The 15,294-nt window shown below is 35.5% G+C and overlaps 2 protein-coding genes across 2 annotated transcripts; both read right to left on the bottom strand.

The window, feature by feature from the left end:
• Nucleotides 1-796: 796 nt before the first annotated feature.
• On the bottom strand, nucleotides 797-1,733 carry LOC142173746 (uncharacterized). Its single transcript, XM_075239390.1, has 2 exons — nucleotides 1,538-1,733; nucleotides 797-1,479 (listed from the first exon to the last, which is right to left on the bottom strand). Exons 1-2 carry the CDS (start codon nucleotides 1,731-1,733, stop codon nucleotides 797-799), a joined length of 879 nt encoding a protein of 292 aa, XP_075095491.1.
• A 2,832-nt stretch (nucleotides 1,734-4,565) lies between these two features.
• On the bottom strand, nucleotides 4,566-9,418 carry LOC107819756 (dicarboxylate transporter 2.1, chloroplastic). Its single transcript, XM_016645902.2, has 4 exons — nucleotides 8,148-9,418; nucleotides 6,702-7,015; nucleotides 5,165-5,613; nucleotides 4,566-4,885 (listed from the first exon to the last, which is right to left on the bottom strand). Exons 1-4 carry the CDS (start codon nucleotides 9,024-9,026, stop codon nucleotides 4,770-4,772), a joined length of 1,758 nt encoding a protein of 585 aa, XP_016501388.2. The 5' UTR covers nucleotides 9,027-9,418; the 3' UTR covers nucleotides 4,566-4,769.
• Nucleotides 9,419-15,294: the final 5,876 nt, after the last annotated feature.

The following is a 15,294-nucleotide window of genomic DNA, read 5'->3' on the forward strand; positions in this document are numbered from 1 at the left end:
AATTCTGCCAACTCTAGTAATAGTGCTTATAGCAGTCTTAGGTGCCATTGCATAACAACTTTTGGCTTTATTGATCATTTGACCACTAATCTTCTCATATGATTCTAAGCTAGCACCGGTTTCAGAGTTTGCTTAATACCACTACAGAAAATAATTGTGTCATCAACAAAGGAAAGATGAGAAATCTGTGGTCCATTGCGAACCATATAATACCCTCTGAATCTGTTGTTGTTATGGAGTTCATTGAGCATTAGGGAAAGCATCTCCGCACATAGAATAAAAAGTGAGGGTAAAAGAGGATCTCCTTGTCTGAGTCCTCTTTCAGACTTGAAGAATCCATGCCTGCTACCATTGATAATAAGAGAGTACCAATTGTTGGATATGAATCTGTAGATCATGTCTATCCACACTTCAGCAAAACCAAGTTGTCTAAGCATGAAACATAAGAAAGGCCAGCACACTCTATCATAAGCTTTAGCCATGTCAAGCTTAATGACAAGATTTAAACCTTTTTTAGGCTTGAAAATGTTATTAACAATCTCTTGGATCAGTAAGATATTCTCATTTATCAACCTTCCTTGATAAAATCACTCTGATTCAGAGAAATAATCCTGGGCAAAATGAGGCTGAGTATAGCATTTATGATCTTTGCAATGATCTTACTAGATACATTACAGAGATTGATTGGTCTGATATGTGAGAAATTTTATGGAGAGTCCACTTTAGGAAGCATTATCAGGCAAGTGTGGGAGAAGAACCTAGGTAGAGTGGCACCATTAAAGAACGCACCCACTGCCTAATGTATATCATAAGAAATCACTTCCCATGCACTTTGATAGAATTTAGCACTCAAGCCATCAGGGCCTGGTGCACTGTCAGGATCAATCGAGAATACACAATCTTTAACCTCCTGGAGGGAAGGCATAGCTGTCAGAGCAGCATTATCAGCTTCAGTAACCACCTTCTTCACTACATTTAGAATTTGAGAGTCTTCTATAACAATATCAGCTTGAAACATCTTTTGGAAGAACTGGACAGCTGCACTTGCCACATCATTGGTGCCCTTTATCCATTCACCTTCCTCATTTTTTATTTTGAGGATGGAAAGCTTTCTTCTTCTATCCTTAATGACTCCATGGAAGTAAGCTGTGTTGGCTTCTCCTTCATCTAACCATTTGACCCTAACTTTTTGCCTTAGAACTTTCTCCTGTAGAATCAAGAAACTGGTGAATTCAGATTTAGTTCTAGCCAACTTGGTCCTGATATCTTGAGTATTGTTGGTAATAGATGCCTCTTCAAGTTCCTTAATAAGTTTTTCCAACTTCTTTGGTTCTTCATAAATATCACCAAAAGTAGCCTTTGACCATCTGCTCAAAGCACTGCATACTCTTTTAGTCTTCTGGTGGAGGATATAAAAGGGATTCCCATGAACCTCTTCAACCCACGATTGTTGGATAACATTCAAGTATTCATCATGGTCTACCCATATATTCAAACATTTGAAAATATTTAGTATGAGTAGGATCAGAATTCCCACATTCCATCAGCAACGTGGCATGATCAGAGCATATCCTAGAAAGATGTGTAAATTTGGTCTCCCCAAACAGATCAAACCATTCAACATTGTATGTTAATCTGTCTAATCTCTTCCAAATTGTGTTTGGGCTTCCAAATTGTGTTGGGAGGGTCTCTATTGTCACTCCAAGTGAAAACAGTTCCATGAAATCCACCATATTGTAAATTGCAATCATTCAGACAGGAGAGGAATCAATTCCTTCTTGAATTCTATAGGGTAAACCACCTAGCTTCTCCTCTGAGCTAATAGCTACATTGAAGTCACCAACCACTCCCCAAGGGCCGTTAATGTTATTGGACGTGCTTCTAAGTTCATCCCGTAGAACAGTTTTTTGGTTTTCATCGCACTTGGTATACACAATGATAATGTGAAATGAAATATTCCCATAAATTTGAGAAATTTGAAGTAAAACTTGATGTTCTTTATCATCCAGGACATTGATCTTGTAATCAGCAGACCAAAAGACCCATATCTTATTGGAACAATTGTGAAAACATTCTTGGTATCCAAGCATCCTTTTATACTTTTCAATCTTCCTTGCTCTCACCATAAGTTCCTGCAAGAAAATAAAAGGAAGGTTGTATTGGTTTTTAATAGTTTTGAGCCTTTCCGCAGCACCTTGGGACCCTATGCCCCTAATGTTCCATGATAAACAACTAATCATTTGAAACATTTTAGTTTTGTTCCCCCTGAGTCTTTGAAATTTCTTCTAGATTCCTACTGTTAGGAGCCCAATTGATCTCACCTAGTTGATCACCAAGTCCTTTTGCAGAGAGATTGTTGAATTGAATAATTTTTTGGTGAACTTGGGTGGTAGTCACATGATTGCATTCGACACTTTGATACCTCCCTGTCATATGATCATCATCGGATAAAGAGTTTTTCTTATCTTCAGATGGTATTTCCATACTCATATCATGGTCTTGGGGATCACTGATAGCATTTGCTTTCCCACCTAAGGCCATCTGGCTAATTTCTCCTGGATCAATGATTCTTGGTGGCTCATCTAGCAGTTGATATTCAAGCCCCCTTTCTCTATCCTTCTAGCTAGCATATTTCTCAGCAAGTTTGGGGTCAAGGCCAAAGAGTGGTCTATAAACCAAGCTATGATTTTCTTGATCCATGTCACTTGTCAGAACAACATCACGTGGTATGGTCACTTTTTCTTTAAACTTTCTCCCTTTCTTGTTCATCTTCTTTGTTTCCTCTAGCTTCATATTCACTAGTGAAGCATTCATGATGTCCTTTTGATTATCGACATAATCACTGCTCAACTCAATCTCTGGGTATTCTGCCTCCTTTCCCTGATATGTCTTTTTACCAGCCTTATTGATAGTAAGTAATTTTGACTTCTTCTTATTATCTGTGTTAATGTTGTATTTGTCCCTTATTGTGTGTTTGGCATGAGCTTGCGGGATCAAAGAAGCAGCAACTTGGATCACTTTCATATTCACTTCACCTTCACTGTTATTGTGGGTGACAATCACAGTACTTTGTCCATCATTGATCATGTTCCCTTTTGAATTGTCATAACAACATGATTGTTGTTAGCATTGTTTATATTCTTTCTTTCATTCACAGTATGACAACCATCTTCAGCTCCTTTGTCAATATTGGTAGCACTGCTGTTGTTACCTGGTCGGTTACCCGTGGGTTTTCAACAGCGTGTGAATTGTCATTGGTCTGTCCAGCATACTGAGGCCTGTCCTATTCTTTTCTTTGCTCATTTGTCATGTCTGCTCTCATATTTTCATTTTGATTAGTATCATTCCTTTTGGTTTAGTCATTATCCTCACTGCCATTCTGAAATCTCAGTTCTGGATGTAAAATTCTATACATTCTGTCTGAATGTCCTTGCCTCATACAGTGCTTGCAAAATGCAGGTAGTGATTCATATTCAACTTTCTGAATAAACTCTTCTATATTGCCTTCATGGTTCCTGATCTCGACAATGACCTCATTTAAAATTGGCTTTGCAAGGTCAATTCCAATTCTAAGCTTTGCAATGGTGGGTCTTGTTTTGGTGGTCGTTGCCTTGTCCAAAACCAAAGGAAAACCTATAGGATCAACTATACGACATATTGCGTCCCACTCATAGAAATGCCATGGGAGACCAGGAAGTGTGATCCATACCGAAACTCTGGTGGTATTAGGTTCCGGTTTAAATTTTGTGATCCACTTCTCAAGACTCATCACAAAATTTCCATCCAAATTCATAAAATTTCTAGTAGCTACTGCATTGTGTCTAAGTTATCAAAATCAATAAATACATGTTTCATGTCATAAGCTCTAATGGTTATGCATCTTTTCCCAGGAAACAATTTCGCGAATTCCTTCCTAATAATGTCGATCGAGGGACGGATCTTAGAAACTTACCGACTATAGTCCATTTGCATGACTGCGCCAAGATATCATTTTCCTCCTTAGTGAAACTTACCACTGGTTTGCCGTTAGTCAGCTCGTAAGATCTGGGAGGGAGTCAGATTCTGCTCCTTTGTTTTGGGGTTTTGATTCCTATGGCACCTACTAATAATTGTCGCCATTGATTTTGCTTTGAGAGCTAGCAGCTTTATTAGCAGTAGTACTTTCAAAATTTCCTGGGTTCAAAGTGATTTGGGGGTTTTGATTTGAAAAAGAAAAAGGGGTCCAAGGGTTTGGGGTATTTTGATTAGAAGAAGAAATTCCACTAATGCTTGTGGGTTGGGGTGTAAAGGATTTTTGATTTGGGATAAGAGATGTTGTCGGAATCTGGGTGGGGATTAAAGGCGGTGGGTCCGGGGGACCATTGGGTCCATTGATCGGAGGAGGCCGTTGCCGGAACAGTAACCCAAATTTGGGGTTCACTTGAGAGAAGAGAGGGTTTGCCAATGTTACCGTTTATAGTGAGTGGAGGTTACTCTAACCTTGTGCATATGAAGATGAAGCAACTAAAGTGTAGTACTGTAGCAAGAGATACTAGTAACTCATTATTCACCCGAGAGAGAGATTATTTTGATTCATACTTCCTAAATGTTGACTCAGCGCCAAAAAAACAGAACTTTTTTCATCCGCAGGTTTTAAGAATGTTACAATGGAGAAATGCTGAGATTGTACTTCAGCTTGGAGTCAATAATTTCGAGGACGTTGCTAAAATGCCACAACAGATAGGGCACGTATAACTGGGAAAAAATCTACTTACACCAAAAACTAAGAATCAGTATAGACCCAAGAACTTCCACCAAAATGTCCCAACGATTCCCCATATAGTAGCATTGACGAGTGCCATTATGAATCCCATTTTGAAGACATCCGGGAGATCTACATAACCAGCTGTCATACAAGCAACAAAATTATAGTCAGTCCAAGATCTCAAAACAGCGAAAGAACGGGTTAGGTGGCTATTGGTCATAGACGTAGCAATTAATTGCAATCTTTATTGCTCATTTTCTTATCAGCGAACAGAAAGTGAATGGATAATTTTCATCTTGTCACCCCAGAAGTAACTAACGATGATTCTCTGAGAAAAGCCATTTCTCCAGAGGATAGAACCAAGCAGAATTAGTTGAATGCAAAGCACCAACTAAAGAACCTAGAAGAGGAGAGACATACCTCCAAAGTAGACAGCAGCCTGACCACTGCTATAATGCGTCAAAGCACCAAATAGATTAGTATTGTAAGCTAAAGCCAGGGCTGCCAATACACCAGGCACCCCAGACGCCAAATGCATAGCAAGGAATGCAGAGTATAGTGCTCCAACATGGCCAGTTTGACTTGCAAATAAGTAGTGGATACAGAAGTATGCCGCTTGAAGAACACCAAATGCAGCTGGCCAGCTCAATGATAAAGCTTGGAGGGATTTAGCTACACAACTAGACATCCAACCAACAATACCAAGGTTTGTCAACTGCCCAGCCATGCCAACTAGGACAGCAAACCAAGCCAAAGTATCCCATGCTGATTTTTCACTTAAACAGTCATCCCAATCAAGCACTCCCAACAGCAAGAGAATTGATAAGCCGAGCATTGCGGCAACAACGCTCGCAATACCAAGAGCGTCACTGAGAACAATATAAAAGTCGGTGTATTAGAAATTAAATACATTAAGACCACACGAACACACAGCCCATAAGCAAGTCATAAGAACCAATGATGACATATTATAAACATGTAGAAACCCAAGAGACAACTATCTTTTTTTCCTCTATATTCTCTGCACTGTAAAATGGAAATAGATTTTACAACCAACTTTAGAATTGGCAAAAGTGCTTCCAATTAAGTCACTGTATGGAGGTGAAAAGCAGTAGTCAGTACCTATATGTTTCTTTTCCTTTCTCTGTCTTTTTTTTTTCCGATAAGTAAAGCTAATTCAATGCATTTATATTTCTAGCAATTGGGAAGAAGGATCAATAAGGATTCCCCCTCCCCCAGCTAAAAACAAAAAAAAAGACCCTTCTCCCATTGTCTTTTACTCCATCCCCTTTTAAGCAGATGTTGCTTAATAGAAGCATAGCAAGAAAAAGGGAGGAAAAAAGAAGGTGAATGTGTGTGTGGGGTGGGGGATATTCTAATGTGGAATGAGCCTTTTATACACTGGTGATACTATTGCATGGCTGCTGCCCAAGCCTGCTGGTACTGTGCACCCAACCAGCTCTCCAAATAAACCTTTCATTAAATGCCTCAAGGCAAGAAGTCAACTTTGAAGTCAGACTGAGAATTCCGTTATCAATAATTCTTTGGAGCAGTCTTTTTGGGAAAAGAACTCTATCCCTGTACTGTCTATGATAAGTCTCTCCCCGTTTAACTTTCTATCCTGTAATATGTACACGCTTCAGAAGCTTCTGACTATTCTCAGAAGTCTCAGATTAGAGAAAATCCAAAATGGTCCTGTAACAGGAAGGATTTCAAGGAGAATGGTATTTTGGTGTTGTGTTAGATGAAAATGGAAAAAGGAAATCATCGGCAAAAACAGAGAGGGGGTAACCACAATTACAGACCCCCTACTGCCTCTCTTCAGCCTCATTCTTTCTGTCTGGAATTGCAACTATTTTCTACCCTTAATAATCAACTTTTACCTAAAATCAAAATCACAAAGAGTTAAAGCACGGCAAGTTACAGGTATCAACATCAATTGAGAAATGATACATACCCGAAAACCCATAGAGATACTGCAAGAAGCATTGTGCCAATCATCACCCATTCATTTTTGGTCACAGGACCCATGAGGTCCAGTTTTTTAGCTGCCATAGCAGGGGCATCCGGTGTATCTTTGGTTTCAGGAGGAAAAAGCTTGTACAAGATGAATGGAGTAGCCAAAAGGGAGATACATGCAGGTAAACTAGCAGCCTTGAACCAAGACACCCATGGGTTTGAGATTACAACCCCAAGTTCCTCAGCTAGCTTGAGGCAGAGTAGATTTTGAGCTGCAGCAGTTAGAAAAAGAGCACTAGAGTTACCTGCAGACTGTCATGCACCACAAAAAAAGCAATCTGTAAGTGGATGGACATCTAGAGTGGTGGCAAAATAGTACATCTTCAGAAATTTTAATGCTGCATAAGATATAGTATTCGTATCTACCAGACCAAAATATTAAGCCGAGTTGCTAAATCAGCCAAAAAAACAAAGGGAGGGAGGAGGGCATAAATGATTATATTCTTCTGCTAAATATGAGATGCATGCACACAAAAAATTCAGTACTGTCAATACAAATTTCATCGGATATAAAATAAAATAACTGCCAAGAAACACAAAGAGTGCAGATGTTAAAGCATTTACTTATAGTGATATAAAGCAATTTAACATCCGATAGCTAAATGAGCTCGAAAAGATACATGATACGTCTCAACCAGACTTAATACTGATTTTAAGCACACAACTACTATTATTAGACTTATAAAGAATCAATTTCATATAAATATGCTTATTCAACAAAAGGAAACTGCTCATCTAATAGGGAAGGACTGGAATCACTTCATATGCAATACTCAGAATATATAGTAATACTAGATCAAATGCATAATGTCTCAGTTGCAAATTCAAGATAAACCAAAGTGCCCTGACAAAGATCTCTCAGGCATAAAGCCGTTGCTATCTTAGAATCAGAAATTGCAAATTTCCTCAACTCTTTCTTGAAAACCATTGAATCTCAACAAATGAGACACATCTCCATCCAGCATAGCTGCTTAGATCTATTCCATAATAAATTTAAACTATACATACTGACATTGTAAAGATTTTTTATAATATCAATATAATTTAATCTATTGTAGTAGGTTAAAAACCTCAATTTCCAGGTTACAATTAATTTCGAGGTTACAAACTCAATGTTACTTTAGACAGTTAACTGTGTTGGCTTTTAAAGAACCTGATAGCTCAAAAAATCTTTCCACCATTGGTGTATACAAATTGAATTCGTCCATAATTAGGATAATTTGATCTGTACCAATTCGTGTATCCACAGAGTATGCTATAAAATTCATTAAAATACACCTAGTTCGGTGACACACACAATGCTATAAAATTCATTAAAATACACCTAGTTCGGTGACACACACACACACACACATATGTATAGCAGGCAAAAAGCAAAGGCAACCTGAAATTGAGATTGGATCAAGTAAGAACCAAGCTTCCTGGAGGAGGGATCACCAGGCTTACTTCCAGCGGACAGCGAGAGAGATTTAATAATAGGCAAAAATACCCCACCAGCTCTAGCAGTAGTACTAGGCATTGCAGGTGCAATCAAAGCCTCACTCAGTGTCAATCCATAGGACAAACCAAGTGTACTCTTCCCCAACCACTTAACAAAATACGTGGCAATCCTATCCCCTAAACCAGTCTTGACAAATCCGCGAGCGAAAAAGAATGAAATCACAATTAACCAAATGACTTCATTAGTGAATGCATTAAATGCAGCAGTAAAAGTTAGAGTCTTGGTGAGAACTGAAGTTGTAAGCCCAAGAAAAGCCCACGCCCCTACTGGCAATGGGCTGAGGACCAAACCAGCAATGGTAGAGAGGAAAATAGAAAGCAATTGCCATGCTTGAAGTGAAACTTCAGGTGGTTTTGGAACAAAGAAACGGACAATAAGCCCAATTGAAACAGAAATGATCAAAGGAATGAGCTTTGCTCCTTGGGGTTTGGGCTTTGCATCTATAGTAACTACCTTATCTGGGTCAGGAGATGAGGAAGCATTGATGGGTTTGTGAGATGGTGAGTTTTTGGAAGTGGGTTTTGAAAGGGGATTGAAAATGAAAGGTTTGGGATGAAAAAGATTGAATCTTGGGCCGGAAAGATTGAATCCTGGACCAGATGGAGGTGATCGGAGGGAGGAAACTGGACGGAGAGCGGCGGTGGAAATGGAGGAGGGGCGTGATCGGAGGTGGTGGTGGAAGGAGAGACGAGAGAAAGAAGTGGTGGCGGCAGCGGCGGCGGAAGTGGCTGAAGATGGAGAGTAAAGTGCTAAACTCTCCATTGTTAGAGTGAAGAGAAAAGAGAAAGTGTGTGTGTGTGTGTTTGTATTAGAATGAGGGAATTTTCTGTGAAAGTGAAGAGGGATTTGGCTGATTGAGGGTGGCGGAAACTACAATAACCACATACATAGAGAGTGATCGTTTTGTTCGTTTGAGAAATAAGGGGCCACACTTCTCCTACTTTTTCTTTTTTCTTTTCCTCTTTATTCTTTTCTTATTATGACCAAAAGTAAATTACAAGGGACAAATTTGCAAGAATTCTTATACAATATCGGAATTCAAAGAAAAGAATTCAAGATCAGACCAAATTTTTCTTATTTGGGGAATTCTGGTGCTCAACAGACGTTGAGAACTTCCCTCTTGGAATAGATGATCGGTATATGTTACAAATCTGATAAAACGACTTTTTAACTTGCATATTATGTTCGATGAAGCCATTTTCAGAACAGTGACTTTGATGTCATTTCATATCTTCTTCTTTTTTGGCACAAATTTTCCTTTAAATTAATTGAGTACAAACGACCAATCACTGAGATTTATAGTCTTATACAAAAATACACTTGTAACACTCACATCATTTGAGTATTTATCGCCACCAATAAATCTCTACTCGTGTCAAAAGAAGTAAATCGGCCGGACAGCATCACTCTGGATTTGTTTATGAGCTTTGCATGGTTGCAGTACTCGGTCATCTTAATATTTCCAATGAACTATCGGCTTTGATGACAATTTGTTGGGTTAACCATTCCAAAGACAGGAATTTTGCAAATGCCATTTGAAAATTCAATATCTATTTATAAAAAGTATAAATTTTAACCTATTTATAGTATAATTTTTTATATATTCAATATAATCTTTCGATTAAGGGTGCTCAACTAAACACCCATCGTTCTATGTGGCAATGCCACTGGTTGCTACCACCAAAAAAAATAGGAAATGCACTATTGTTAATGTAGAGATCGTATACACTTTATGTTTATCACCTCTGTGCAGTTTACATTGTTTTGAACGTCCATATGCGTTCCTCTAGAGCTGTTTTCTCATTCGACAATAGAATGGAAAGAAAATCTCAAATAGCTACATTTTCCAGTTGCGCAAGATGAAACAAACAAATGAGGAATTATTATTGGTATTGCATGTGATTTCGAAATGAGTATTGGCCTATTGCCCTTTCATTTACCCCAAATACCAAAGAAGATAGTGGCCACCAACTACTTTGGGCCTTTCAACTTCTTTAAGCCTGGTTACTAATGTTGCAGTACAAATTTCATCGAGAAAATTACCGCCCTTCTAAATTTTAATAGCACATATTTTTTTTTTACTTATACGAAAAGACCCTTCGGTCCAAATATATTATATCTAATAGCCCAAAATATCTATTTTATATATTTTTTATATATTGACAGTCTATTTTGTATATTATTTGTATAGTGACAGTCTATTTTGTATATTTTTTGTATAGTGATAGTCTATTTTGTATATATTTTGTATAGTGACAGTCTATTGTATATAAATTGTATAGTGACAGTCTATTTTGTATATTTTTTATATAGTGACAGTCTATTTTGTATATATTTTATATAGTCTATTTAGTATATATTTAAAAAAAAAATTATTTATGAATTAAACTAAGTTCACTAGCTATGCAGGGTTTAAGTTAATACCTGGTTTTTTCTCTGCAATTTCACATCACGCCTTGAGGGGAAAAAGATAGTATTTCTTAAGGTGTAGAATTCCTCAAAGGCATAGAATTCCGCAAAGGCACAGAATCAACCTCCAATCGTTTCTGGAAGAGAAAAATCAAGACCTCTCGGAGTGATAATAGGATCTACTCTTGCAACTTTCTTTGGGATAATTTTAAGTATCAGTACCTGCTTTGTCCTTATCAAAAAGAGGAGATATGAGTCCAGCAAGGCTGGGGGTTTTCTGGATTTAGAGCCAATCTTACCGGGAATTATGCTAACTCGGTTCTCTTACAATGAGTTGAAAATAATTACAGAAGATTTCAGCTTTGATTTTCCACCTTTGATTTCCAGTAATATGCGGTGAGGGACCGGAGGAGCAGAAAGAAAAACAGCCCTTATTATTGTTTTTAGACTATGACTTGTATGGGATCATTTTGTGGCTATCGGGTGATATAAGTTCTGGCCGAGTGGCTACAAATGAATTTTGCTCAATTTCATTACTCGGGCCCTAGAGTTTTATTAAGTATTTTCCTTGAAATTGATAACCAAACATAAATAAATAAATAAGGTTAAGAGGAAAAACAAATACAAATATTGGATGAGCAATACAGTCGACCTTATCAATAACAGTTTTATTTGTTCCGAATATTTTTTTTTTGTTATAGCGAAATACTGTTATAGAGAACATATACTATAATATAATATGAAAAATTGGTTCCAAAAAGAACTTGTTATAGATGATAACTGTTATAGAGAAGTTTAACTGTATATGATTCTAGTATTAAAAAAGCATGACACTCACGCAGTCACACTTATCTGACATTGTGCGTTTTTTCCTAGCCAGATTACACCATTTTTCTGTCCTTGGTTTGTGATGTTCGATCATTTTATCATGAATTTGTTCATTTCTATTTTGAAATAATAATCCGAATTCAGAACTAACGTGTTTATCCCAAATTCAGCTTCATCCAATGTTGAGTAGGGATGTACCTAGTCAAATTTGTAAACTTTTAGATATCATGAAATCCTTCATAGTCGAATTTGTGAATGTCACATTTTTATATATCAGAAAAGTCATAAATTCCCCTATGGACTTGTTTCGAGAAGTTGAGTACTTATCCAAAGTCTACCTATAGTTCTCTACCATCCTAAGTTAGCGATGTGCCAAGACAAGACAAGTATGATTGAACCAAATATAGTTGATAGTTCTTTACCCCTAAAAGACAAGTCTATTCATAGTTCTTTACCCTTATGATTTTCTCTCTTCTTTTTGTAATCCGACAAAATCAAATCAAAAATTTCAGAATTTTTTTCATTCTCAAACTCGAAACTGGCCTTTAAATTAAGAATGGAGAGATTCAGAGACTATTTATTCTCTGTCCTTTGTTTATATTATATAAAGTTTATTGCTGGAACTATTACGATTTAATTTTTTTTTTTGTGCCAACTTTTTAATTTTTTTTTATTTTCCGTGACTTTTTCACTAAAACAAATTCTCGCTTTCGCACAGAACTCAAGTGTCTCTAGTACGTATGCTGTGTACAACTATGTTAAGCACAACTGGAAAAGCAAATTGAAATAAGGTATGCTATAATATGAAATAGTACTTATATGTCAATCTAATAACACTGACGTTAAACCAGCTCCGCCAATTACTAATTCATCATTTGAGGTTACGAAAAGATTTCATTGGTTGGGAGAATCATAAACAAGAATCCTGAGTTACCTCTACTATTTTTAGTTTATTTCTATCTTTTTCCTTTTTCTTTTTGTGGAAGTCTGAGTTTATTTTCTCAATGAATGCTAATATTGACATTTCATTTTACATGCGGTTCCGCGTCAAACTATGACTATTCTACTATACTTTTTTTTAATGAATTGCGAGACACATATATAGCAGCAGGGGTGTACATGGATCGGGTTGGTTCGGGTTTTATCAAAACCAAACCAAACAATTATATCGGTTTGGATTGGTTCAATTTTATCAAATTTTTCGGATTTTTTATTACATGAATATTATTCCAATATTGCTTTGTTAAAGTTATAGATAAAATTTTGATAAGTGAATATATGTTTACTAAAAATTAAAAACATTAGCCAACACATGATCTATTAAAGTATTCTTATGGGAGAATTATTTTTAGTAACACATAATATATAGTTTATTTTCTTAGTCATCTAATAATAATTTTTATTAAACATAAAAATCAATATGACACCTAAATAATGATATGTTCTATGTAATTTTAGATTATCGAAATACCACTTCACATTCGAAAAAGATATAAAATTTTTTGACATATGAATATGAAAGAACAAAGAGATGATTGACGTATTTCAATAACACTTAATAAGAAAGTGATACAATCCATTATTTAAAGCAAATAAAAGTGAATGCATTTTATAGTTCTATTAAATATTACATCCCATGAGAGGAACTCAAATATTTCTACACATCTTTTAAACAAAATTCTATATAAAGTCTTAGAAGTATATGTAAAAAATTATATATTTATATGTCGGTTTGGTTCGGACTTTTTTACTCAATATCAAGTCAAATCAAATCAAATCTAATCGAATTTTTTAATCATTTTGATTTGACTTTTCGATTTGGTACTGTTTTCCGATTCAGTTTTAACACCCATGTATAGCAATCACGTTAACATGAACCCGATCATCTACCTCGACCAACTATTTTACCAATTTGCCACAACATGATATATATATATATATATATATATATATATATATATATATATAGAAACAATTTCTTTACTTGCATAAGATATGGGTAAGGCTACGTACAAACTACCATCTCTAGATCTCACTTGAAAGATTATACAGAGTATTTTGTTACTAAACAAATATGTTTGAGTGATGAAATAAAAAACAAATATAAGTTCCTGAAAATAATAAATGTTAACCCTATTTAGCTAGCTCAATAAAAAAAAAGATGTCTTATTGTGATTTTGGCATTGTCTTTAATTATTAAAGATAAAACTCTCTCTCTCTCTCTCTCTTTTTAATTATATTATTATTATTATTATTATTATTATTATTATTATTATTATTATTATTATTATTATTATTATTATTATTATTATTATTTTGTTATAATTGTTGAGTATAATTTTCAAATATTATGCAAAAAATCCGAAGAAGAGGAAACTATTAGTATTTGAGTAGAAAATTAAAATTGTTCAAATATAATATCGAACAATTTATAGTTAAACAAGATTAAATGATAATTATATTTAACGTAAAATATATTTTAAAGAAAAAATGGATCATTATACAAATATAGACAAATCAGTACTAATCGACATGGTTGCGACATAAATTGTATATAAATTTTGTATCATGAGAATTATCCTTCTCAAAAGAATTATAATTAGAAGGGCATGTGAAAAAGTCATGGTGATATTGTATGAGTTAAGTGTAAAATGAACGTGCTTTAAGCATGTTTGTTCCTCACTTTTTTTTGTTTATTTTTCTGATTATATTTTAGAAAATTATAGCTCCACTTTCACTCTATTACATTGTATACTATCTCCGAATGATTGAGTTGACAGTGCTTTTGAATAAAATATTTAATAGTATATTTACGTTAATTTATTTAGCAGGGATGGTGGGAACTTCGACTCCCCAAAACTAATAGATATTGATGGGAGTTAGTTTCAATATTAAAAAAACAGTTATCAACTTTTAAAAAAGTGTGAATATATATTTGTACGTTTCTTATTTATGCAATGAACTAAAATTATGTCACGACCCAAAATCTCACATGTTGTGATGGCGCATATCTCAATACTAGGCAAGACGACAATCTCAATAAACCACCATATCTTTTAAATTTGAAAACATAATTATTAAATTTAATGGAAGAAAACCTCACAAACACAAATATAAATACTCCCAAAACCCGGTGTCACTGAGTACATGAGCATCTAATATAAATACAGAGTCTGACTGATAAAACAATGTCTGAAAGTATAGAACAATACAATAACTGAAAGAAAGAAAGACAAGGTCAGCAGACTCCAGGCAGCTACCTTGATAGTCTCCAACTGATAGCACTTTGAGATCCAACAGTCGCCGTATCCGAAAGTACCTGGATCTGCACACAAGGTGCAGAGTATAGTATGAGTACAACTAATAGATATTGATGGGAGTTAGTTTCAATATTTAAAAAACAGTTATCAACTTTTAAAAAAGTGTGAATATATATTTGTACGTTTGTTATTTATGCAATGAACTAAAATTATGTCACGACCCAAAATCTCACATGTTGTGATGGCGCATATCTCAATACTAGGCAAGACGACAATCTCAATAAACCACCATATCTTTTAAATTTGAAAACATAATTATTAAATTTAATGGAAGAAAACCTCACAAACACAAATATAAACACTCCCAAAATCCGGTGTGACTGAGTACATGAGCATCTAATATAAATACAGAGTCTGACTGATAAAACAATGTCTGAAAGTATAGAACAATACAATAACTGAAAGAAAGAAAGACAAGGTCAGCAGACTCCAGGCAGCTACCTTGATAGTCTCCAACTGATAGCACTTTGAGA

The sequence above is a fragment of the Nicotiana tabacum genome, chromosome 19 (assembly GCF_000715075.1).
Source record: "Nicotiana tabacum cultivar K326 chromosome 19, ASM71507v2, whole genome shotgun sequence".
Classification (NCBI taxonomy): Eukaryota; Viridiplantae; Streptophyta; class Magnoliopsida; order Solanales; family Solanaceae; genus Nicotiana; species Nicotiana tabacum.